At 39.2% G+C, this 26,979-nt stretch overlaps 1 protein-coding gene and 1 pseudogene across 2 annotated transcripts; both read right to left on the reverse strand.

Moving 5' to 3' along the window:
* Window positions 1-94: 94 nt before the first annotated feature.
* Window positions 95-8,680, reverse strand: TNFRSF4 (TNF receptor superfamily member 4). Of its 2 annotated transcripts, XM_037382329.1 has the most exons (8): window positions 8,084-8,680; window positions 7,664-7,747; window positions 5,147-5,269; window positions 4,683-4,784; window positions 4,204-4,270; window positions 3,435-3,664; window positions 2,991-3,116; window positions 95-2,265 (listed from the first exon to the last, which is right to left on the reverse strand). In XM_037382329.1, the coding sequence occupies exons 3-8, from the start codon at window positions 5,259-5,261 to the stop codon at window positions 2,195-2,197; spliced, it is 711 nt and encodes a 236-aa protein (XP_037238226.1). In that variant the 5' UTR covers window positions 5,262-5,269; window positions 7,664-7,747; window positions 8,084-8,680; the 3' UTR covers window positions 95-2,194. The 2 variants fall into 2 exon arrangements, with proteins under 2 accessions (XP_037238226.1, XP_037238225.1); XM_037382328.1 differs by lacking the exon at window positions 8,084-8,680 and having other exon boundaries at window positions 7,664-7,830.
* A 2,925-nt stretch (window positions 8,681-11,605) lies between these two features.
* On the reverse strand, window positions 11,606-26,949 carry LOC119144548 (annotated as a pseudogene).
* Window positions 26,950-26,979: the final 30 nt, after the last annotated feature.

Below are 26,979 nucleotides of genomic sequence, written 5' to 3' on the forward strand. Positions count from 1 at the left end.
CAGCGCCCGCTGAGCTGACCATTTGGAGAACCTGCTTTTGAATAACTTTTTGCTCATTTGTACTCTCCAGTCACACACATCACGCACGTGCATCTAGCTGCTACCACAATTTATTTCAGAAAGACACTATCACACTTTGTGTATAATACAAATGTTTATATACATTGTATATGCTCTTCAAAATAGGAAATAACTGCCAAGTACACCATATGTATAACATATAAGAAAACATATGTTTAAAAACATGTTTCTAAACACCAGTTGTATTCTTGAATACATTTCCTATTGCATATTTTGGCATATGCTTTGGTACTGTGTAAATAAAATACTTATTTCTAATGAGTTATCTACTAAGGAGTTAATAGTTCAAGTAAAAAACACTTCCGTATTATATAACTTTCAAGTTTACTTCTTCTTGAACTTTTAAGCTGAGGTATGTAAATCACACCAAAATTTGCTCACAATAACGCTTCAGGTTACTCTCAGAGACTTTAGATTTTGAACTTGCTACCTAAAATTTGAATGCTTTCCAAAACTGCAGCCCGATTAACTTGTGGAAAAACATTACAGAAGTAAAGTTCATCTCATACAGCGTACAGGCAAAGAACCAGGTACTTTAACTGCACAGAGACCGAATCAACAACACTTGCTCAGTTCTGAATGCAGGTTGCACTGACAGCACGCAGGCACAAGGTGATCATCCAGATGAATGGTCGGAGCACTGCTACGTGATCTTTGCACGTCTTTGCTCAAATGCAACCCTTGAAGGCCTGGCCAGTAGGCACTGTGTTAGGAGTTCAGCTCTTGCTTCTTATCAACAGAGAACAGCTAAGGAGTTACTCTTCCCTGAACCATCACAAAAGTATCGTTCATCAGCAGAAAAACTCCAAGTGTCCACGTATGTGCTCCTAAGCCTAAGACATAAACAGACTTTCCCCAGATCCAGAGCACTGCCTGGAACCAAACTTGCCTGTGGGTTTCTCTCTACAGCCACTGCGAGCAATCAAGCCCCACAGAAATGATTTAAGCTAAACAATTTTACTGTGGAGATGTGCAAGTCTGACTGAAGCATCAGCCTTGCTGATGACAGACAAGCCCGGCTACTCAGCACAATGGGGTGTCCACCGCGAGGAAGCACACAGCGTGTCAGTTGCCCAGGGCTTATAGATAAAACATCAGTTATACATGGCAACTTCTGAAGTTTACAGTGCAGACAAGTGGGACCCTACCTTTCCTCCTATTTTCAACTACAGTTTCTACTAATAATATTCTAATCAGAAATTACCATTGTGTTTGCCTTCTGGCAGTCCACATATTCTACCTTCCACACACAGAGTAAGATCTTCAGGGATATAACCAAACACTCAGAGATCTGGAGCTACCTGGTGATCGTGAGTAATTCCACTTGTTGGCCTGACAATGGGGATGCTGCTCAGTGTGTTAACATGACATTTTCTCGATAGGTATGTTTGAAGAAATGCAGAAAAGAGAGGTGGCATTGAATAGCCATCTCCCAGCAATCACTTAACAGCTAGCACCAGAATCCCGGCACTGTTCTGGTGCATGGCTAGCACGAGAGTTACCAGCAATGACAACTATGTCTGAAGGCATAGCTGACATATGCCACTCAACACGATCAAGAAGGAATAACTTTTAAAAATGGAAGCACAAAGGAAGGTGGCTAGGTTCATCAGGGGAGATTCTCCACCTAAAGTGAAGAGAGTTCATTTGGGAACTACAGTGAAACACTGAAGGTACCTGAGAAGAGACACGTGCTCTGCTTAGCAACTGAGAATCCTAAGACAAAATATAAATGCAGTCATAAAGCAGGTCTTTTGATTTCCCTGTTTTTCCCTCTGCTCAATGATCAGCTCTTACACCTTTCTAAACACTTTCTTCAGTCCAGGGACAATTGCCTATCACTACATACAGAATTGCTAGCAATGCACAGAGGACTAAACTAACGCAGCCCTGGCAACAGGATCTGCCTAAGAGAAAGAATCACATGATTCCACCAAGAACAGCTACTCCCATGGGTCCTAATGCCAAAGGGGCCGCAAAACGAGACCCAAAGGAACCGAAGTGCAATTAAACAGTTACACACACCCACACTTAAAGTCACAGCACGCTCTGTCACATCACTTGTTACGATCGATTGGCTCAGAAATGCAGGAAACAGTAACGTAACATGGAGTCAGTTTTTGATGAGACTAGAATTGGAGTCAATATGTTCTTCCTGGATAGGAATTCGAAAGCTCTTTGCATCTGAAAAACAGATAATAAAATAAATAAAAAATACTGTATAGAGCAGAAGAAGCAGGAAAAGGGAAGCCAGGGACTTTTCCAGTTTCATGGATGACTAGGCACCTATGAATGACATATGGCTCAGTGCTTGTCTTTCCAGCCAGTGCTAGAAAACACCAAGGATAGGGAACAGTGTATTTTCATTCATTGCTCTATGAATGGAACACGAGGCAGCTGTGGGCTGACTCAAGAGCCAGGCTGCCACTTAGTTCTGAATACAGAGTTCAGCTCTTCTCAGTCAAACCTTTCCTGTGTTTACAGGAGACAGTTCAAGACAGTTCACCTCTGCGTAGGCAAAGACTTCAAAATACGCTTTTTAAAAGACTTTTAAATATTTTGATTCTGGGTCCTCTCTGTACTGAATTCCCTGCACAAAATCATTACATCATTTTTCAGGGACTAGGTGGGGGGCAAGGGGAAGTTATAAGGCATTAAAATCAACGAAAGAGAGAGAAAATGCTTCTGCGTGGCAACAGGCAGGGGAACCTGTGCTCTGTAAGAATGCAGACTTGAGACACTATGACCTCCAGTGCATCAGGACTAAATAGAGGATCAACCATGGTAGTAACTGCAGATGACACTGTGCTACTTAGCCAGGTAAACTTCATGATTGAAATTATCAAAGTTCAAATAGGGGGCTGTGATCATTCTTTCCTATATATTTTTCCCCATAAAAAGAAACTCACCGTGATGGTTGTTTCTGAAAGGCCTCCTCTTGGTCTCTTTTTTGGCTGCTTGGATAATCAACAGGAGGATGGACATTCCACTCACTATGAGCAGTATCAGACAAATGAGGATAAGGAATAGAGACCCTGGAAGAAAACCAGAAGAATACACTAAAAAAGATTCGTGTTTCTAGCTGGAGTTCCCACAGCTTTCCAGCTTCAAAAGAAGGAACCAAGAACCCCACAAGTACCCCTGAACCACAAAGCCTAGAAGTCCCAGCTGCCAAGCAGACTAGCAAGAAATCTGGAATGCTGTGTGTGTCTCACTGAAAAGACTGTGCACAATACAGACAAGGTTTCTAAGAAAGAGTGTGATTTCATTTCCAGTGAGGTCAGTTTCAAGTGAAAATTCCTGTCCAGCTGTAGTAAACGGAGACACTAGACTTGGCCATTCCTGCTCCTTACCCCAGTTAGGCTCTGTGGGGCTCTCTGTATCCAAGCAAGTGAAGGGAATCACACTGGGTCTGGATGGTGAGAACACTGTGGTCGACATATTATTCCCGTGGTCAGCGGTGGAGAGACTCAAAGCAGGTGTTGCATTCTGAGAGGCAGCTGCCTGTGTGACATGGTTGCTGCAAACAGCATCATCTGTTTTTGTCCCTGGTCGAAGAGTACTTTTCCCAAGAATGCTGCAGCTAGAGGTGGAAAATAAATCGGTGCAGTTTTTCAGACAGTTGCACTAACGACTTTGTAAGTGATCTCCATGGAACAAATGAGTGAACATTACAATCCTTGTGTTATCAATACAAACTCAGGCTTCACCTTTCCTAGATTCTACAGATATGTGAAAAATAACTAAGCTAACTGAAGTTATTATGGAAAAAAACTGACAATCTGTGTTTCTTAGCATCTATCTGTACGTGTACAAACGCCTTGAAGCACTGCTGCATTTGGCAAGGGAACCTTTTGCTATAGAAACAAAACATCCAGATGTTAAAAAAAAAAACAAACCACAGGCTGTTTTTGTTGCTGTAGGTGGAGAGAGAAAGGGCAGAAGGCAGACAGATGCTTCAAATCAGTATGCAGACTGCTCAAGGCTCCTGGGAGGCATGAGGAACATAGTCGCAGTGCACCCACTGCAGGTTTACTCTACACACCACGATTTGGGCATCAGCTGCTTACAGAAGCAAACCTGAAACGTTGCTCTGAACATGTTTGGAGCAGGGATACATACTTGGTCCAAGGTCGACAGTTTTCATTTCCTCCTACAGAATAAGACCCTTCAGGACATGGTGAGCATACTGCAAAAAAAGGAGGCAGCAGTTGAGTTCAGTTAGCAACGTAACTGCATGATAGCTACACAGTAATTTTACTAGTAGTCTAGCCTACAGAACAGACACAACAAAACCCACACACCCTCTGAACGCCGTAGTCATTGGAGCAGAAGTAACACAACATGCTCAGTGTTCATTTCAGCCTGCAGCTGGCAAGGTTTCCTTTTTCGCTACTGGCTAATTATGGCTATTAACAAGGAGAGCATTAAGATTTCTGACAGCTCAGGAATCACAGGGCAACAGTTTGCTACAACTACCCTGCTACAACACTTGCGCAGAAATATCAATGAGACAAATGACAACAGCTTTCACACCAGAGATAACGACCTCATCTGAAGCGAAGGCAAGAGCTGGAGCATCTGACACGTCACTAACTTACCACTTCCCAGCGTGTATTTGGCATGTGGCATGTAGCCCGCAACACACATGCAAATTCTGTCAGATGTCTTCTCACACTTCTTCACTTCCACGCTCCCCTTCCCTAGCAACAACAGAATAAAGGGCAAGTGAGAGACAAGAAAAAAGTTAAGAAATAAAAAAATATATACATTTACTAGTCAGTGCCTATCTGTCATGTGTAGAAACAACTGCAGAGAACCATTTATTAACAATTCTGAAAACACCTTTTTTCAGGCAGTACAAGCCTGCTTCCTTCGAAGGCTCTACCATCAAAACCAACCAGGAGATATCAGCTATTGAAATGATAACCCAGTCTTTGGGCTCGGTCATCTCAAGTGACAGGCTGTATGCCATCAGCCTTTGAGGAGCACGCAAAGAAAGCATATGAAGACTGGCTGCCTCCCAAACTCGTATCAAGAAATGTCCACCATGCAGCTGACTTACTAGTGTTGCAGATTGTACAACTCTTGCAGAAGTTGTGGTTGTGCTCACTACTGAAGTACTCATCTTGACAGGGGGCACAGACTGTGTCTGCTGTTGCAGTGCAGCGCTTTCTCATTCTTTCACCTAAAACAAAGACCATGTAGAAAGGAGGAACTGATAGTTATCAGAAGGAAACCCTCTTTGTTTTCATGCACTAGAATGAAAATGTGCCCAGAAAAAAACGGTTCCACCTACAACTCTGGCTGAAAACATTCAGCAGATTTAGACATGCCAGAATCCCTGAAAGTTTTGACCCATAGCATCACTGTAGATTAAGCAGCTAAACTGGGCTAGCAGGGGCCTGGTGACTTGCCCAGAGTTGAGGCAATGCCCCAGATGATTCTGCCAGTGGATTCCAAATATCACTTCTCCAAACCACCTTTTCATATGGTTTAGACATCACAGCTTGCAGCCAGTGTCAGTTAGGAAAAAAAGCAGGGATTTAGCATAGCAATAGGTCTGATCTCCAGCATAATACAATGGTTTTACAAAAGATCTTGCCTTTCCTTATGAAATAAATCATGCAATTCAACCCAAAGTAATCCCAAACAGGTACAAAAGATGGTAATGGACTGCTCAGGTTCACAGAAAATTCATTAGTGAAGCAGTCAAAAAATAAATGTTTCTAGTACCTTTGTGCTGGCATTCTGAAAGCCCATCAGGCATGAAAGAATGTGGTTATATTTTGATATGCATCTGTATTGGCACCCAACATCAAAGTTGTTACTAGCTTCATTTCATGAACAGTGAGACACAGCGCAAGACGCAAGGCACGCGTTTATTACTATTCCAAACAGTGTATCTGTATCACACATGACGTTTAGAAACAAGCTCTGAATGCTTGGTACCCCCAAATTTCAACCTGTACGATACACAGTACTTACACAGAATTCCAGATTGATGTGCTAGGATGACAAGTTTTGTGAGCAAAGCCATTTGCCCAAACTGAAACAGCAAGTTAACAGTGAATTTTGGAAAAGGAGTTAGACATGTTCCTTCTATCTCGCTAGCTTGTCTCCATACCGCACAGCAGGAACTACGGACAGCTTTCATGACCAGCATTTTTACAGTTGAGCTTAAATACATCCTCATTCTCACAGACTGTTTCATTTTGGTTCTCCATTTTCCCATTCTGCACATGAACAATGAGCACCAAGTCTCTTGCTCGCTCCAATTTTCTCTTCATTTATTGAGTGCTATCAGTGGCAAAATACCAGATCTCTTTAACTATCACAATATAAGCAAAACATTTCTGCATTTCTACCATCTACACAATCAGGAAGAAACTATGAAGCAACAGCAGCAGATTTGCTAACAATGCAAAAAAACTGATGAAAGTTCTTTCAGTGTAAAGAGGAACAAAAAAAGTTTAGAGATAAAGTATTATCTGTATCTGCACGCAAATACACCTTTCTTTAAATCGAGTTCAGAAACACTCAGATTCAAACATTTTGAGAATGCAATAAATTGAATTTATTCCAATTAGCATCTTGAAGACAATACTACAGCATCAGTTCACACCATATTGTGTAGTAGACTTAATTATGAAAAGAGAAGTAACTATTCTGAAAAGATGCACATAAAACCATATGCAAGACTTCAAGTTGCAACTGCATTTAAGACATGACTTACACCCTCTCTAGGTGTGTACATGCATGTACCTGTCTTTTAGTACAGTCAATATTGACTGTACTAAAAATAACCCCCTTTGTTAAGGGGATTGCTCCTTGAACAGCTGTATTACCTGTTAATTCTTGTTACACTTCATCACTAAGTCATTTCTATAATGAAATCCCAACTATTAAAATATTTGAGGTTTGACATTTTGCATTTGTTCTTCTCAATACTGCATTGCCTTCAGAGATAGTCAGATTGTGGAAAAAACCACACACATGCAGAACTCAGAATTCAGGCTCAGCTCATTATGTTTCTACAATAAGAAAGGAGGAAACAAATACATTACATGTCAAGTTACGCTTTGCTAACCTCTGCCTATGAATCAAGCATATCTTTTTCCTCCATAAAAACACTCCAAGCAGTATAAACCTCGTAACAAAAGGAAGCTTAAAATACATCTATACCACCAGAATTAATTACCTGACATTTTCCATTCTTCTGCAAGATTTCTGAGCTTCTTTCTGTGGCAGTAAAGGACAGTAACATAAATGCTACCATCTTTTCTCAGCTAATGCTCCCACAATGAAAATGCCCAGACTGACACATTAAGCCAGCTGAGCCACACAAAAGAAGTCAAAGAACATGTAGCTCTTTCAAAGAGGATTCCTAAATTAATTTATAGAAATAATCTCGGTCAGTCTATACTGAAAGTCTCCTCATCAAATGCTTTCTCTCCATATTATGCTTCCTACATTTGCATGGTATTTCCATCCATCAAGCTGTTTTCTACCAGTCATGAGTTATTAACTGATAAATATTACATCAAGCAAGTATAACCAACATCCAGTGAAAATTACTTACCAGGGGCACAGTCCTTGCAGCATTTTTCACCAAAAAGATATTCACGTTCTTTGCATTTCAGTCCCAAGCAATGGCTAACAGTGACTGCCAGCAGCAAGAACAGAACAGTAGAAAACTGTGAATAAAAACCCAGAGCTACCATAATGCAGCCCTACTGTCCCTGAAAAATTCTGATAGCAGCAAACTCTTGGAGAAGAGATTCTAAATCGCTGGTGACCAGCACAAATTCATGTCAGTTGCTGGGAAATTCCCAGCATGTGCTCCACGCCCCCATCCTTCTTCCCACACCCCACAAACCCACTTTTTTTCTTCTGTTCACAACTGAAATATTCATAGGTAGAAAGACAGCATGATGACTAGTGTTATGAAAAGATTTCCAGTCACAGCCTTAAACCAGAGTGGCTCCAGCCAGGTACGTACCTCTCTGCACAGTGCTAAACACAGGTCTTGAACGCCAGGAGAGCTGGAAGAGATGATCCTTGTTGTTGTGAAGAGTGATGTTAAAGCCATACAGAGGTAACACCTGAAAACCTTCATGAATGAGAGCCACAGGCAGAATGAAGCGTAGCCCACAGGCTTGCTGCTTAAAAGACGAAGTACAGATTCTCTCCCCTTGGTCTCACCCTAACCACAGACCCACAACTTATTGCTGCATAACAAATAAGGTTGTTAATACATTTCTCTTCCCAGGGAGAGTGCAGAATCATAGATCATCAGTCATCTTGGTATTGCCCTTGGTATTTGGAGACAGCAAAAGCTACAAATGAGAAGCGTTCGCAGTGTCCATTTCCCAGTCCCTTACCCCCAGGCTCCCCGCTCGGCCGCTGAAGAGCAGTAAGCCTCTGACTCCGGACTCGGGGACTTCTCTGTTACCCCCACCATTTGCTCCCATGGAAATAAAAGCTTCCAGCAGAGGTGTGCCCCATGAAAGCACAGGATGCAACATTCATGTGCCAGCTACTTCTGATGCCTGTTTTGTTCCACAGAAGCATGTTAACTCTGGAATCCACACCCCCAGAGGGCTTCTCCATCCAGCTGTGCAAGCCAGCAGTGACAGAGCAGGCTGAACAGCCCACTGGCACTGTGGTCCTGCCTGCGCCCAACACAAGCATGTGGAGTAGAGAAGAAAAGTGATCACACTAAGAATTAGTGGCTTTAACTTTCCAGGCTCACTACCGGAATTTTTGATCTAGGATCCAAATTTTAGGTCTTCCAGTTCTAAAAGACTTGAGCAACTCTTATGCAAAGGCCCAAGTAAACAAGACATCCTACAGCGAAAGGTGTTTTATTTACGTTGGTTAAAAAAAATAGCCAGACCTCCCAGACAAAGCAGATCTACAGTCAGTTCACACCTAAAGGCAAAGGAGATGTGACTGGAACAGGAGTACACGTGGAATCCCAATTAGCCTGCACTCTTCGGGAGGACTGAACAGCAGCATCATGGCGTGTTTTATCCAGAACTGATGCTTTTCATTTTTCTTAAGGTTCTGTAAGACTGCTTAAGAGTGGAAAGGACACAAAAGCGAGGCAAAACAGTAACTGTTTTCCTACTTCTCCTATTTTCCAAGCATTTTGGAAAACAGCCACTATGGAATGGAAGTTATACCTTAAAGACATTCTTTCCACAAGGGAGCAAGGCTCTGCCAGAGCAAGTAAACCACACCAGCTGGACTTCAGCTACCTTCACACTCGGTACTTGCATGTGGGAAATACCCAAGACTCTTCCCACTGCGGTATCATGCTCCATGCCATTTAAGTGGCTTTACGCCTTATGATTCAGTCACTCCTTCGAGCAATATTTAAGCAGATTTATTTTTCTCCCCAATTCTTTTTCACAAACAGCAGCAGGCTTTATCTATTCAATAAATCAATTATTATTCAACAAGAACTGAAAAAGCAAACTCCTATGGTGTTCACAAACCGGGTAAGGTTAAAATTCTGCTATATACATTTGAACTGAGAACTCCCAAACCACAAGAGCAGTGATGATGAAGCATTGATATTCTTGCTAAAGATACTTTAATACAAGTTAAATGCTCATTTAATAAAAGCAGTTAGCCACATACCATCTTCAGAATTCAACTTTTCTTCAAGGCACCCCTAAGCGTTACCTGGCTTGATACTGCCAGATTCCTTTACATGGCCATATTATGCAAGTAAACAAAACAAGGAGAGAACACAACAATTAGCCAAAACATTTCACATCTAGCACACTCCTTGGCTGGATTTTCACCAATGCAAATTAACCTCTCCAAAACGCTGCTTGGCATTGCCATGAGGATCACATGTGCCGCAGGCTGCTCCCAGAAAACAGCCTGCATGCAGCTACTCTGGGTGTAGTAAGAGAGGAGAGCTTCAGAGTGGTGAATTGAACCATGTTACGGGTCAGAAATAAGAACCTGTCCTGATTTTATTTAATACACAGGTATCATTTTTGACTATAGGTGCTTATCCTAGATGATACTCTATACAAGCTTTTGAATTCTACAAAGATGAAACAGATGATACAAAGATGATGTCCAGGAGACAGCAGCACTCATAAACCGAGACCTATTAACAGCAGGCAGATTGCCTGTGTACTTGAAGAACAACCAAACAGCAAAACCTCATATGGAACTTGTAACTTGTGCTTGATGAAAGGCTTTAAAGAAAAAGTCTCTAGATTCCTTAGACATCACAGGCAAGTAAGGGTTCACCTATGGGAAAGAACCTAAAAGAATCTGAGAAAGATTGAGTACCTATAAAATACTTAAAGGATTATTAAAAATAAACAAGTCTACGGACAAACATGGATAGTTTGTACTTCTAAAATTCCAAACCAGGAATATTCTCAAGTACCTCCAAATCTCACCATGCAGTCCTCTTTATCCTTACAGCTCTTAGTTAACATGTGATCCTGATTTCTGGCAGAGAAAAATGAAACATGTTAAGATGTATAACTCCATGCATACTTTAAAAATTAATTTTTCACAGTTGTTCCTCAAGTTTCAGATTTATCAGGTGTGTGGCAAAGACAGCAACAGTACATACTTTAACATTTTTGCAGTTACTAGCTAGATACTGCTAACCTTGTATTTTTCAAGAGATTCCATGCTCATATTATCAAAAGATTAAACTAAGATCGCATATGCATAATCATTGCCTTTACTGACAGATAAACTTCTAAATTTCATCATCATATTTCAGCTGCTCAAGAACCCCTCTGCAAACTAGCACTTGCTTTCTGAGCATCAGGTGTGACAAGTTAGAACTTGTCCACTCAAATTATATCTAAATAATTGAATTGTGCAAACAACTGGAGTGTAATACCAGAATGCAGTCAGGACATTTATAAGATTATGAACTAATATTGCTAAAAATTTTGTCTTAACTAGACCGGGAACAACCACACTGCAAAACTGTATGTTTGCATGTACGATTTTGTGCTAGTTAGAAGTGCAGGCCATTATGTGCTTATGAAGTCTTAGTTAAAACAACAGCAAAGCAAAACCTAGACCTTTTGCCAATCAATCTAAACCAATCATACCTAGGACTTCTCCCAAGCACCATGGTTTTATACACTGGATTTTGGTTTTAACATCTCCAGACTCTAGCCATATTAAAATTTCACTACCTGCAATCAAGTACCTGTGGAGCGCTGGAATGGGGGTGGAAGGGAGTGGGGGTTGAATAATACGGCAGACATTCTAAGCTCATTTAAACACAAGATTATCAACTAAATTTATCCCTCTCTTAAAGTTCTTTCAAAATCGTGTGTTAATTTGTCTGTCCTCTGAAGAGTTCAATTTTTTCCCACTCACTGACAAACCTAAAATCAGCAACATTTCCAAAGCATGGAGAAAAATATTTACTGGAAAAGATATGTATATAAAAAGACTGATACGGCCATTTAACACCCAAAATAAAAAAAAAAAAAAAAAGAAAAAAAGAAAAAGAGGGAATACTGAAACAGAAACAGGTAGCAATACTTATTTTTACATTATATTAAGAGAACAAATTTAATCAAATATAACATCTCACTTGGATTTTCAAGCGACTGTTCAGAAAGAGAGGTTTTTACAGTAAAGATGGAAGCAGAGTAAAAATACATTTTCTATTTTAAACAGTAGCGGATATGACCCTTGTGTTGCAAGATGCTTTCAAAGATTACCCAAAAGCAAACCGATTATAAGGCTTCCCAAGTGCTGACTGTGCATTGCTCTGGCAAAAGCAGCTCAAAAGCAAAGCCTGTATTTCCCCCAGCTTCAGCATGCATGAGTTCATCAGCATTGTTAACTTGCCCAGAGGCAAGTAATTATACTAGTTTTAACAATGAATTTTAGTTAAGTGCTAATCATACACCTAGGTGAATCCCATTGCTCTATCCAACATCTTTAAGTCCACAAAGAAGCCTTCCCCATTGTTTCATTTTAGAAGGAAATTTGATTTTTTCAGACATAAGCAATCACAAGTCTCTCATGTCCCCAGTGCAACTGCAAACAAAAAACCTGTCACACTATAACCAGTTTGCTTTTTAAAGGAGATGCAGAAGCTTCTCTGTAACATTTGAAGTAAGTTCTTCCTACAGCTCCTAAAGATATTCAGCGGTGAAGGGAGAACTCGTATTAAATTCTCAACAATATGTAGGCAGGTTGAGATGCATTGAGAAAAATACTGGAAGATTAGCCAGCCGGTCTGTGTATGGATATTCTCATGAGGTCAGAACACACATATTTGACCTACAATCCCCTTTACAAAAGCCAACACCTTTCAGTGTTATTTGTGATTTCCATAGATCAGCAGCTATGAGGGCTACAAGAAGAGTTAAATATTTGTGAAGCATCCACCAAATATGATTAGCCAAAAACAGCTGAATCTTCAGCTGGATTAACTATACAAACCAGGGTGAGCTGACGTAGTCCAGTACCTGCCCCATGTAATATGGGCCTTTTTTTTCCACTCACACTGAAGGCAACAGAGCTGTAGATCTTATGTATGGACAGAAGGTTTTTTTAAGTCTAGGACAACATGCTGTAGGCATGTAACACAGATAGCAGCAAAGTAACTTCCTGTTTGGGGGTTGGATTTTTTTTTCTTTTGTTTTTCTTTTGTTTTAATTGAAACCAAGAAAGTGCTTCAGAGCTCTGGAAAAGTGAGCAGGATCAGAACTCCTCATGACCATTACATACATAGTCCATAAGCCTGCTGTTTGCAAAGTATTCACTACATTTCAGGATCTCCTCCAGCTCTAAGTGATAGTTTTGATTTTCATCTGCTACTGCTGTCATTTGCTTCACTTCATTCAGGGCATTGTATTCATTCATAGGATCCATATATTCCTAAAACAAGTAAGAAAAAAATTTTCAATCACTAAGCACACATTTCCACACATCAGAATTATGAACCTTGGCTCTATGTAAGCTTCAGCAATTAGAAGACCAACGTAAGCCATCCCAAAGTGAAAGTAAGTCAGGTGTTAACACCTTTTTCTGTCTTTTTAACAGGCTTACATCTATCTCCTATTTATTTTTTTTTATTATTATTCACTGCTTCCTTGGCTGTTCTAACAGAAATCCAGATTCTCGGCTTATGCCAAGTGTCTACATTTTGGTTGCAAACTAAACTCATTATCAAATCTGGTGTCTTTTGTGAAGAAATCTCAATTCAAAATTCAGGAGCAGCCCACTGCCGATCTGTATGACATGAGTTTTCTGGTTTCTGGAGATAATCTTTGAGAACGTGTTCCATTCAGAACTTTCTTGTTCCATTTTCAACGACCAAGAAGACGTTACAGAGGTCAGAAGTCTCAGAAACAAAGGGGTTTGCTCCTTCACTTCACTCAAAATAGTTTAAAAGTTTTCAAGCAGTGCACTTTAGTTCATGCCGTAGAAGACTCAAGATTATCTTCAATTTCTTCCTAGAAGTGACATATACATGCATGCATCTATGTGTGCATACATATGCAAAGACTTCACAGATAAAGCACCTATTTTTAAAGGAAAGTTCTCAGTAAAAAGGCTATTAACATTGTCTATGTCACAATACAACCATTTATCCCTACTAACACCATCATTCATACCCATGTATTTGCATACTGAGGTTAGGAAATTTAACATTCATCCTACGTCAGGGAAAAAGCCAACGTTTTACAGGTTCCCCTTTCACACTGCCTATGCTGCAGCTTGAATTCTGCTAATTCAATAATAACTGTCAAAGTACATTCTTACATCCAGAAAGAAAAAAAACAAGCCCAAAGTGAGCCACGAGCCTCCTCACTGGCCACGACACTGCCACAACTATAGGGTGCGAAATATTTCATGGTGTTTGGTAGACTCTTCTGCAGACAGAATTATTAGAAGAAAGCCTTTCTTCTGCAAACCAAAGTCTAAAAGGCCACAAACTAGAATCCACATTTGAAAATAATAATTTGGTTTTGTAAAAAGAAAAACACACTAAAAGACAAGAGATCTCTGCTATTTTCTAGGCTACTGGGGCCCAGGTTTTGTTGATTGTTGGCTTTTTTGTTGTGGTTTGGTTTTTTCGAGTGAGTTTGATTTGTGCTGGTTTTTCTTTTTTAAAATGAATATAGGTTGCCAGTTACTCCATTTGCAACTGAAAGTATGACTCATTCTCCCAATAACCAGTGCACCTAATGAAGTCTGTGACTTGCTTTCTTGCACTCCATATCCATACAAGTGTCTGTGTGACAGAAAACCCTAAAAGCATACCTGTGAATAACAGTTATGCTAGGAAACCCCCTTTAACAAAAAGCACGATGACACTATCTGCAAGCACTATTAAGCAATACTGTAACCCAAAGTTCTGTGAAGTAGACACACACTGTACTGTTAATTCAAATATTTTTGGACTTCATAGTCTCTAAAGCAGTTTCAATCCTGTATTGAAAAATTAGCTATTGGTTTTAAAGTCACTAGAACTGAGGAAGACTTACCTCCAACTCTGCCATTGTGACAACACCATCATGGTTAGCACCAATGGCCTCGTCAAATTCCATCCTTCTGTCTTTTACCCAGTCATCATCAATATCTTGAGCTTGCTGGTTCTCTGCAGTACCAACAGGTAATGAAATTAACTCTGAAAGGGTAAGTTTCTTATCTCCATCTTGATCTACAACAGAAGTACACAGTAACTGAAAAGTATTTGCTTAATGTCCATTAAAAATGAGAAATTCCTTCAAGTCAGAGATGCCATTGGTACAGTCTGCCTGGTTTCAGCAGTCCACAATCCTGACTCCAGCAGAGAAGAGTAGTTATCATTTGTATCTTTTGTTAGCAAAAAACTCTGTATTATGGTATACACACAATGTTTTAGAAGGCTAAAAAATATACACTCATCAATATACTAAAAAAGTATTTTTCCGGACCTGAAGGACACACCAGGTGGCAAGCTGGGCTTTTTTTTTATTATTTTATTGTTGTTTGATTTTTTTCAACAATCTACTGCAACAGCAATTTTCTTACATCTGTATCCAGTCTCCCCTTGCATTAGCGCTCAGGTAAATTAACTCTCATAAAAGACTGCATACTGGAGTCGTCTGTCTGTGCGTCACATACTCAAGTATCACTGGAAACTCTTCATATTTATTAAGCTAATAACTAGCAAAGTCGTAGCTTGTTGGGGTTTTTTTGGTTTGTTTGGGTTTTTTTTAAGACAGGTGTTCTAGCAGTTTTAAATATGCATCACTATTGACTCAATAGAAGAAGAAAGATGTGTGCCAATACTCATGAATTAAAAAAAATATATTTTCTTAGAAACCGCAACCATTTATTTCCAATTTCATGACTATATAACATGATTCTTACATGGCTGCTGTAGTGGGGAAGTACAAAGCAATTAATGCCCTCCTCATGGAACATTCACATCAATATATTTTATAGTATTTTATTGTTCATCAAACCTTTTTTACTTTTGCTACAGTAACCCTACAATGCAGTAGCACTTCAGTGTGCTACTTTACTGTCAGCTGATCTTCTTCATATGAAGTACTGAGAATGTCTTTCTAATAGGTAATGTTGTGCTGTTCTTTAACAACCAGAGACTAAATTCAGTTTTGAGATGCACAGACAATTCCATAGAGATGCCAGCATTTGTTCTAACAGTTTCTTTTTCTTACTCATCACATTAAAAGATGCGTAGAACAGAGCAAATAAGATATGCCAAAATTTCACATTGAACCATGACAGCATAATGACGTAAGGTTTACCCAATAAAATGGTTTACAAGTAAACAGCTCCCAAGAAATGCATTTTAAAATGGCATACCCAAATCTCAGATGATTTCTTTCACCATGAACTTCAGCATTCCCCTACTATGTTCTGGATGAAAAAAGGGCAAGAATTCTTCGTTCAAGAACAGATCAGGAGGTGGGTTGTCAGCTTGGTACCACTAGTCCCTCAGGTTATCTGAAACTTCCTGTGCTAGAAATTTCAGAAAAAGATTTAAGCTATCATGTTCAATCTGTTTAGAGTTCTTAAAAATATGTACTTTCCCCTGTTACTCAATTGTTTAAACAAGGATGACCTATGAAACAGTTATTTTACAGTTCAACTCTCAAGGAAAGTGGGTGTTGAGAGAAAACAAAGTGCAATTAGTTTCATCTAGTGTGCGCTGAAACACTAGGAAAGATCCTTTAACCAAACAACTGAACTGAAATTAGGAGATGAAAATAAAGATTCAGCTACACCTGTATCAAAACTTCAACACATCAAGTGAACACTGCTGTCCTACCAGCATTGTTAGCTGGTTCTGGTGGAAGGTAGGAATAATCCAGCTTTGTTCAGTACTTGTTGTTCACCTTTCTTATTTTCGTGTTTTGAAGCCCACCGCCAACAGACATCTTTCGCCTGCCTGAATACCAGTAGTACCTTTCCTCTGAAAAAATCATCTTTGTTTTCTACTTCACACCATCCCTGTGCATTGAAAGAGCCAAAACATTCTTCACATTTAAAATATACTTCAGATTCACTATCTCTTTGTATTGCAATTGTGACATCACACACCTGGTTAAGATCTACAAGAACGGAAGATGTCAACCCATTCTTCTCCTACCCAGATAATAACTGTAGAGCTACAAACCCTTTAACATTTAGCGTGTTTTCTTCTAAGACCAAGTAACACAACTACCATTACACCTAGAAAGATGCTGCTGATCCGTGAAGCACTCTGCACTAGTGCTTTGGCTAACATCATCACATAGGTTTATTCTACTCCACAGCACTCATTAAATCTACTACAGGTAAGAAAATATTCTTTGCCAATACAGCGGTTCCAAGCATGATCAAAAGGGGCATATTTTATTACTCCAATGTTACAACATTCAGCTTTTCTTATTTTGACTTGCCATTTCTTAATACAACATTATCTGAACCATAACTAGCTGTACTATTGTTTTGAACTCTTTTTAGGTATGTTCAAGCTCACAGGATCTGAATTAACAAAATGGTACAGAGATCCACAAAATGTTGTTATGCATACTACACACCATTTCGAATGTAGGTTTTCTTCTCGAGCCACACCACAATTCCAGACAGCACCCTCACCCTTCACAAAACTACATATGAATTAAGCTTAAGAATTGTATTAAACAGATTATAAAAAAGAAAAATCAAAGCCTAATTTTTACAGTGATCAGCAATACATTTCAAAGCATCTAACTGAAAAGACAGTATAAGCAAAGCCATAGAGGACTAGGAAAGCTATGAAGAGACTCCTGCCCTGCCCCTGCTCCTCCCTTCTTCCTTCACCCTGTCAGAGGCTCAGAATTCAAAAGAATCACCAACTCAGAGAGAACTTATACCCTTAGACTCAAGATGCATCATCCAGTATTTCAGCCTAAAAACGTCATTCATTGGAACTGTGAGAGATTTAAGAGTGTAGCTCTTCAAAAGAAGTTTGGAAACATCAAGAACAGATGCTAAGTCAAGCACCAAGAAACACATTTAGTTTTCAGTTACTTAAGGATGCAAGTACTTATTACTCCTTGTCTATTCTAAATCAGAAAACATTCTGACTTCAGACCTAAACCCTGCACATGTTTTAGTTAACACTATAATTCAGTAAAGGGAAATATTTTTGCTGCAAGGAGAAAACGCAAGTACAGGTGTACAGATACATCAGCACCAAAATCACTTCACATTTCCACTTCTTCATCTTACACCATGCAGACAAGCACTTTCAAAGTGCTGAATTTTTCCTAAACTCAATGGAGAATCATAATTTGCGCATGAGTTTCCGCTAAAACCATGCATCTGATCTGAAGAAAAAACCACCCTGCAACACACAACGTGACTGCTGTGCACCTAGCGGTCCTGAACATAACCAAACAGGAAAAAAATACCTGTACAGAGTATTCTTTTTCTGGTGTAGGCATTTTCTAAATGACACACTGGAAAAAATACTGTGTGTAGCACACTCTGCTATCTGCAAAATACACTAACACAAATCTGAACCATTGGCTTTTCACAAGTTTTAAAAACACTCTGAAAGACTAAAGTCTTCAGATAAACTTTTTTTGTTTTTAATTTAATAAACTGCCTTGAATTGCTCTTGCATGCTTTTGCTTTCTGAGTTACAGGTGGGGGAAAAAACCCAACAGTTACATCTACTTTTTTTAACTGCTAGCTGCACTTAAGATTTAAGTCTTCAATAAATGTTTTTTTATGAAGAGTAAAGAAATCCTTCAGAGTCTTAATATGAATTTTAGGGCAGTTTTTAAACAGCAAGTTTTACTTGTGTCCTTGATATAACTAAGCCCAGAATAATCAAACCACTTGCTTACAGTTTTCCAGTGTAGCCAACCCCAAATGTTCGAAGTCACAAGTCAGTCTCCCTTTGCCTACTTTTCTTAAATGAAACTCAGCTGTCAGTCACCAGTTGAAACTGTTGTTATCTGCATAAGTTAAGTTGTGCCCCTAGTTGGGGCCCAGCATCCAAACTACAGCACACTTCTGCGCGAAACTCAGAACATGCCTTAAGATCCACACATTCCTTTATTTTTTATTATATAGGCCAAAAAAAGGTACTTTTACACTGCACTAGAGTACAAAAATTTTTAAGTTTTGCTTATCATCCTCAGGAAGCTGTAGATAACTAATCTGACTTTCCCAAACAAGGCTTGTTACCCAGGTAGAAAAATGATTCTGTACACATTTCCCTTATTCAGCACATCTTTTATCTGATGAGCATTCCTGTAAACTGCAGTTAACCACACTGCCATAGAACACGCTACACAGGTGTTTTCCCTGCCATAAAATTCAAAGGCCCATTTGCATTTTAGTTGCTTTTTGATAAATGGAAAATATAACACAACCCACTTTTAAATGACTAATTCCTGCAAGGAAAGGCTAAGGCTTCGTGTTTTACTAACAGTGAATTTAAATACTTTTAGATGAGGGGAGCAGGGAGATTACTCTGTTAAGAGTTCCCATGTTTATACCAAGCCAGACTCAAATGAAAGTTTCAACAGTAATAAGGAAGAAATGATCAATCTCTCTCTAGAGAACTTAAATGAAACATAAAACAATTCTTAGGCAACCTTCTGCTATCAGCTGCTAGCGCAGTGCCCAAGCGCGTGCCCACCCAAACACAGCCCCTCCGCAGTGCCAGGACCAGGCTCGGGGTGCAGCAGCTCCTTTCATTCGGAGCAACAAGGGACCTGGGTCCCGTAGTAACAATACAACGGTCCACGCACAACACAGGTCTGACAAATTTTAGCAGACTGTTTAACTGAAAAATATTCAAAGAGTAACAAATAAGTAACCAAGATTTTCAGTGTTTAATATTTACAATGAGAGTGTTGGGAAGGCAGATGTGAGTCGGAAGGAACTCTAGTATTTCTGTCTTATGCCTTACACATTCTACATTTTTGTAGAAGCAGAAGCATAAGTAAAACATTCATCTTAAGTACAGTTTTGACATTCAAGTTTTAGGAAAGTAAAAGAAAACCCAACACACACCAACAGTCTGCACTTACTTTCTTCATCTGTCTTCAGCTCTTCATTGTTTCTGATCTTCTCTGCAATCACTTTTTCATTAAAGCCCTTACTTGCCAAAAATTTAATTTTGTATTTGGTCCGTGGCACCTGGCCTGTAAGAAAGAACCATTTCTCAGACATGACATAGTATGCTTAAATGACAAACTTTTGGTTTCATTACTTAAAACAGTCTGTGATAAAACATTTTGGTTCAGCTGCATGGCCATCACACTCAGCTTTATGAATGGCAACATGAAAACTATCACCTGATTCACTTTTGTGTTTCTTCAGACCAGACAGGCCTTGTGAAAACAACCTGTTTATGTCACCATCCTCACCCCATCCCCAGCAGAGCCACTTAACTTGTTATAATTTCCTATGACCGCAAGTGAAATAACACAGCGGTTGACATAGGACTCGGGTGCTGACTGGAGCACCTCACTTCTTCACTCTGTTGTCTTCTGTACGGATCAAATCAGTTGCAATCACACGCAGTCCAAAAGAACTTAGATTTTGTCACAGCACATCTGAAGAGCAGCCAGTAGGTCTGGCCACTAGCAACTGGCTTCAGATGTCATCAGGAGATGGAGGAATCATTCGTCTTACCATCACTATCAGGGCCCACAGCTCGGAAGTGCATTTCATTTTCTTCCACAGTTTTCCTCTGATCCAGCACCACATCTCTTTCGCACCTATCTTTTTATCATTATTTACACCCACCCTATGGATGAAGAGCAAACAAGATTTAGATTTGAGGACTGGGGGGTAGGTGGTATATTTTTTCATTCTAAATGAATTACTTTATTCTACAAACATAGGTTGCTACAGGAAAGAGTATATTTATAACCCTTTCTGAGATGTTGTACATTCTTTGAACTACAGAGTAAACAAGTAGCAATTCACCTACTTATTTCATAGTTAAATTTAAGTAACTACAACATGTAGGTTACTACTCAGTGAAAATCCAGCCACGCTTCATTTTGCTGTAAGTTAACCCATTTCGGTATTGTTTTTGAGTAATTGTTTTAAGCAGAGGAAACCACAGCCAGCTCGCTGATGGCATCCTGGCTCATTTCCGATTGGGTCAGAGTCGTCAACTGCCAGCTGCTGCAGACTTTCACTACTTTGAAAAATTTCTTCTCTAACATCCTCTCAAACCATTAACTCCCTCTCAATTTATCTTTTCAAGTCCTTTTTACCTTGATCTTCCCAAGATCTCTGAAGTTTACTGATGAGCTGCCTCCCTGTGTCTGCCTAGATCACATCCCAACAGTTATGACGATTAAAAACAATGAAAACATGATGTGAATAACTTTGGTGCAAGGACTTTCAAACTACTTAATACTTTGGCTGTAGTACTCGTAACTGGGAAAAAACAAACAAACCAAATTTCCTTTATTAAACCTTGATCTCTGGTAACACATTGCAGCTGACAGTTTTTAATGCTGAACACATTTAGAAGTTCTGCACATACGTTTCCTTACCATTAGGTTTCTGAGTTAACAGGTTCACTTTGTCAAAGGATATGCTCGTACTCAGTGCTACTGAGCTAGGGAACTAAACTTTTTTCTAACTGACTAAAATTATCAGTAAACAACCAATCTGATAATTCACTGTTCTCCTTAATGTACTACCAATACTGCTTTATTGTATCAAGATACACTGCCATACCATCAATTTCATTAACACTTATTTCATTAAAAAGGAGTTAATGTAAAAGTTACAGTTGAAGAACAAATACAAAAACAGTAACGTGCCACTTTAAGAGGTTTTTTATTGAGCATATCATTAAGTATTTATTTTAGAAAGATATAACAATATTTAAAACTGAAAAGACATAACTTTCAGGAGGCAAGATGTTATTCAGAGCACACCAAAACCACTCTTGTTCAATTAAAAAAAAAAAAAAGAACCTAAGAAAAAAGAAACAACACAACAAAAAAACCCACCCAGCTTAACTCTGGCTTTTTTATCAGTTTGTATCACCGTCTCAACAGTACTGAGGTGTTATCATTGAAACTCAAGTTATTAGATATGTGATTTGCCTTTAAATGTCAACTAAATGTTAAAAGCTTAAGCCAAATAGCAACTCTAGCACCTAATCTTCTACAACACTTAGCTCTATTAATAAATGCAGTATTATTGTATCATGTCTCTCCAAATCTATATGCACCAGCTCAGTATTAGCAACTTTTCAGCACCAAAGGCAAGACCAGTAAAATGGTCACGTTCTGCTTGCACCACCTTGCACTTACTAGGTGAACAAATGTGGGTTTCAATGCAGAATAGGTACTGCCAAAAACGAGACAGGAAAACAAAGCGCCTTCTCAACATTTAACATTCTAGTTTCCTTAGATCAAAGCTATCATTGAACTTACTTCTTCCAAGCTGTACTTTCCATTTAAATCACATTGTAACTAGGGAGAAAGGTAACAAATCCCATTTACTGGTGTTCTAACGCACGAAAGCAGCCCTTTGTTCTGCTGCCACAGTGCACAAGAAGCCTCCAATGACTCAGATCCTCATGAACTAGCAGGCATCCACTGTACAAGATGAGCTGAAACCCTTCGGTGTCCATAAACAGCACTCTTAGTTTTGAGAGGAATATTTACAACCGCATGAAATATCAGATGTGATCCTGCTGTGAGGTTACCATCCAAGGCAATAAAAACAAAGGACTATCTATGCTTCCTGAGGTAACTATCTCGTTCAGAATGGACTGCTTGAAAACATTCCCACTAACACTAACAAGCTTAGATAATTACCTGTTTGTTGCTGAACAACTTAACACTGGTAAATCATGGAAAACTGATTTTCATGGAAAATGGTGATGGGCAATCACTTTTCTGAGGCACACAGGCCAGAACACTCAAAAGATCTTAGGAAAGAGTGGTACATTCTAATGCACTCCTTAAAAAAACTAGCAAAGAAAAGTACTGCCTAAAAAGAATTTAAGTTCAAGAAAACAAGATGAATCCAAGGAAGAATATCATCCCCGATTACAACTTTGCTCAAACCTTCCTTGGCAAACTATGTATAGAAATCTCGTGATGATTTCTCAAACTTCATGATATACCAGCTCCAAATCAAAACCCAAACAAAAAAAAAAAAACCAAAAAGCTTGATTGCACTTTTTCTACAAGAAGCATAGTTTGCTGCTAGAGTGACATCGCAAATTTGTAAAACTTTAGGTATGTGACATACTGCTACCCAAGCTGACAGCAAAGAAAGTTTTTGTAAAAGCAGGGACTACCATTAGCATAAATTTGAATTAAGAAATAGACCACAGAGTCCTTTTTGATTGATCCATATTGATTACTTGTCTGATTCCACAAAAATTATAGATAAACCACAGCCCAGACAGTAGTTGAGGCAATGTGATAAATACCATTAGCATTAATACATTTCAGTAACAGGCAGCATCAGACATAACAGCTCCTTAAAATGTCTAAGTTCAAGGTTAACACTTCACTAACTATTTAAACTATATTTCATTATCTATTCACAGCCAAAATGTTAATACTACTGTTGAGTAAGAAACAAGCAAGCATGCTACTCTGTAGGATAATTCTAAATTTTTCCTTAACAAAAGCCTGTAGTAAGGGCTGCACTGAATACAGATGTCAAGCCTGGAAGAACAGATTTTAAACACTTCAGCCCAGTTTCTCAGCCACAAGCCATTACAAATCAGATTTTTGTGGCCAACTTTCAAAAGAGCCACCTCTGAAAGTATTATCAATAAACATTGGCCATTCAGGTTTTCAGATTCATGTTTGCAGGTTCCTAAATGACAACACCGCAATACTGCCCAAGGGCCTGGGGGGAGCAGGAAGGCAGTGTTCTTACCTAAAAGGACTAAAGATAATAATTTTCTCGAGCACCTAATGCGTATCACTTTAGAGTTGGTTTCTGCTTCACCCAAACAATGAAAAGCAGATCCAGAAAATATTTTTTAATAACAGAAACCAAAGCAAAGCCCTACATAGCAGGAGGTATGCAAAATTTGTTAGATGTATATTTAAATGTACAGGTTAGGAAAAAACCACAAATCAGGGTCCACACACTACTTAAAACCTTCCAATGGCATACAGCATAAACAGTTCTTTCACTGAAAAATACAAGTCTGTATTCTAAAGCAAAGATATCAAAATGGGGAAGCTTAAAATGTCGCCTCTCCACGTTCTTTATTCTACCTGCTACTGTCCAACACGGTCTGTCCATACCGGCAGCTTCCCAGCACAGATGCAACGCACAGCAGTAGAAGTGAATACTGCGTTAGGCCATGAGATGAACCCCATGTTAAGAAAGCCAGCACGGATCTGGCCAAAGCCACCCCGTCTGTGTGACACAGTCACAGCTGTGGAGCCCCGCGCTACCCTTACAGCACTGTGGCACTCCGAACGGGTTCTGCTTTGGGAAAGGGTAGGTTCATGACAAGGAGGAAAAAACAAACCAAAAAAGCTCTGTGCATGGCAGTAGTTACCAGAAGCTGTATTTAAACCCATGACCTGATGAACACTATCAAGGTAAGGCACTTAGCTAACACAAAAATTTTAATTTTTAAATGGCTACTGGGGCTGCAGCTGAGTAGCTGAAAACATCAGGAAAATGCAGATGCTAGGAGGATTTCAAACTCGCAGGGGTAACTCCAGCACAAAAACACCCTGAGAGAAACCCACACGTATTACATTCTTCTGTACTTTAATTTATTTGGTTTGTTCGTACATGTAATTTAATTTAGAATACAACTGACCCTTAGAAGCCAGGCTCACCAAACTGAATTCCAGTACCCAGTGCCACTGATTTAACGAAATCAGTGTCACCACAAGCACACTTGATGGCTTTCAATATCCTTCCTCCTGCCCTCCCATGAACACCCACCCACACAAGCTAAACTACACCACCCAGCAAAAGAATAGAAAATCTATAGATTCCAGGCTAATTTAAACTATTTAAATGGATACTATAGCAAAATGGGTTTTCTGGCAATTATGAGAAGAAGGAAGGATGTCAAGCAAGCCCCTCTCACAGATTTTCCTGACCTGAAGGTACCTGAACACTTACTCTTGGCGAGGAATGAAGACTAAAAAGATAAACCTAGGATTTCTTGCACCATGCCCCAGTTCCACAGGGCAAATTTGGTTGAAGTACTGGTTAACTTATAAAAAACCCACTTCTGTAGACAAGTAAGGCTTGTCCTCCCAGTAAAGAGTGACTTCAGAAACTAAAATACAAAATTGTGAAATGCCACTTGTTCTTTCAGTCACATGTAGGTTGCTTGCTTAGAAAAACATAGTTTGGGGAGCTTTGCTTCCATGGTTCAACTTTATTTTCAGTAATCCTATTAGACAATAATTTATACTTTGAATTGATTACTTTATACCATACTGGCATGCTGTAGAATCTCAGCTTTCATTAATCAAAACCATACTGTGTGTTTTCTTTGTCTTCAAAGAAAATATTTCCAAAGGATCTGGAAGCCTGTGGCTTACTAGCTTTTCACAGAAGTTCATAGTATTTCTCTTTTCCCTCAGCCTTTAAGAGTATGTCTAGAAAGCAAACAAAACCCTCAGAATGCTGTCCTACATTCCTAATCTGATCATCAGGTGGAATGTAATTTTGAGTGAAGCTGATCTTTAATCCAATTGCTTTAAGTTTCCTAAGACAATCGCTTTCATAACAAACAGGCAGAACAGCACAGAGCCTGCAGCTTGCGAATGACAGTTCACTAACCAACAGCTGAATGTTTCCAATAAGCACAGAGCAATGAACATGAAACCTTCTAAGCACCATCTTAATACTTGTATATATCCTACCAATGACACGAGTGGTCTGAACAGCAGACAGTTAATAAAGGATTCCACGCTAAATGAAAAAGGCACACTTGCCTATTTGCTTTAGCAACCTTTACTCAGGAGAACACCAGAAAGAAAAAAAAAAATCCAATGTTACTATTGATACTCCTTCCCTGCTAATGAAAAGGTTGCAGAAAAAAAGCTGTTAAGCCTTCTCATTTTATCTCAAGTATATGAGCATTCCCACACCATCACGAGCATTAAAAGCACCAATGTAAGTTTCTGTTCTAATTAATCTTCTATTGCAAAAATGCAAATAAAGCAAGTTCTACCACCTAGCGTCTGAAAGTAGGAACTCAAAATCAGTGCCGTTTCCATTACGTTCACTGAACTCCAAACATCTGACAGTCCATTAGCTGACACAAACCTTATCTAGCACAAGAAGTGCTTTAATGCCTAAAAGTAAAATTAGTATTTTTACACCAAGAGTAGAGCTAGATTAAGTTTTCAAAAAGGCTACAAAATATAAGTTTAATGTTTCTTTTCTCATGTTTCACTCTCATTCTCTTTTCTTTTTCTACATTCTGGGGAACTAAATGTTTTGTTAACTGCTAAGTGCTAACGTAATGAAGCAAGCTGTCAAGTTCTGAACTCTTGGTATGTGCAATGAGGCATAATTATTTGTAACCTGGATGTATTTCATGTGAAACACTCAAGTTTTAGACACTTCACATCTACTAGAAAGTTTTATGAACAGAAAACAACTGTTAGTCCATTTACCGCAATCTTATCCCATTGTTTGTCCCTTTTCATCCCTTTTCTTCCCTTCTGCCTTTACTACTGTCTTTTCAGTGTCTTTCCTCTGTGGTTATTTGCAGAAGTCACAACAGAAACAAAAAACAAGATCCATATGGAATATGAGACCAAACAATAAATAAGCAGCTTAGATCGTCAATTGAAACCAAACTTACAGCAAAGCCATAGAGCGTATGACTGCTAGAACAGAGCTGGAACAAACTCCCACCCTCCCAATTCATTGATTGCGTGGGCATCCCACCACTAAGGCAGCCCTTCCTTACCAATTCCTTGCTCTAAAAGGCAAGTGTAATTGACTATTCATTGAGCCAGGAAACCAGGAAAAAGTAATACTTCCATATCTGAAGAGGTTACATAGGCTTTTTTCACACAGAAACAGTACATTTTGTCATAAATTTTACTAGACCACAGCATTAGTCCTGTATTACTGGTTGTGACTATCGGCACATGACTTCTGACTCCTGAGGATGGCTTACGTGAGTATGATCAAACCTCCTTAACATGAACACGGCACTTGTAGTATGATACCTTCCCCTCATCATGGCGATTTTTAAATATTACAGAAAAAATTGCAAATTTTACTCTGATGATCAGAGAAAGAGGCTGCAGTGTTCTTGGCAATGTATGTAGCTTACTTTGAAAAGATGACCATGAGCTTCTTCCTTTTTTTTCTGGGGTCTGAATCTTCCTCAAACTCTTCCATCTCTTTTCCTAGAAAAACTTCTTGATGCCT

Source organism: Falco rusticolus, chromosome 3, assembly GCF_015220075.1.
Source record: "Falco rusticolus isolate bFalRus1 chromosome 3, bFalRus1.pri, whole genome shotgun sequence".
NCBI lineage: Eukaryota > Metazoa > Chordata > Aves > Falconiformes > Falconidae > Falco > Falco rusticolus.

Excerpts from the sequence above, each read along its gene's own strand:
- TNFRSF4 (XM_037382328.1), bottom strand. The coding sequence starts at position 7,805 with ATGGTAGCTCTGGGTTTTTATTCACAGTTTTCTACTGTTCTGTTCTTG. Across the intron at positions 4,785-5,146 it reads TTGTACAATCTGCAACACTA|GGAAGGGGAGCGTGGAAGTG; the intron begins GTAAGTCAGCTG and ends TGTTGTTGCTAG. Across the intron at positions 3,117-3,434 it reads CCCCACAGAGCCTAACTGGG|GGTCTCTATTCCTTATCCTC; the intron begins GTAAGGAGCAGG and ends GTTTTCTTCCAG.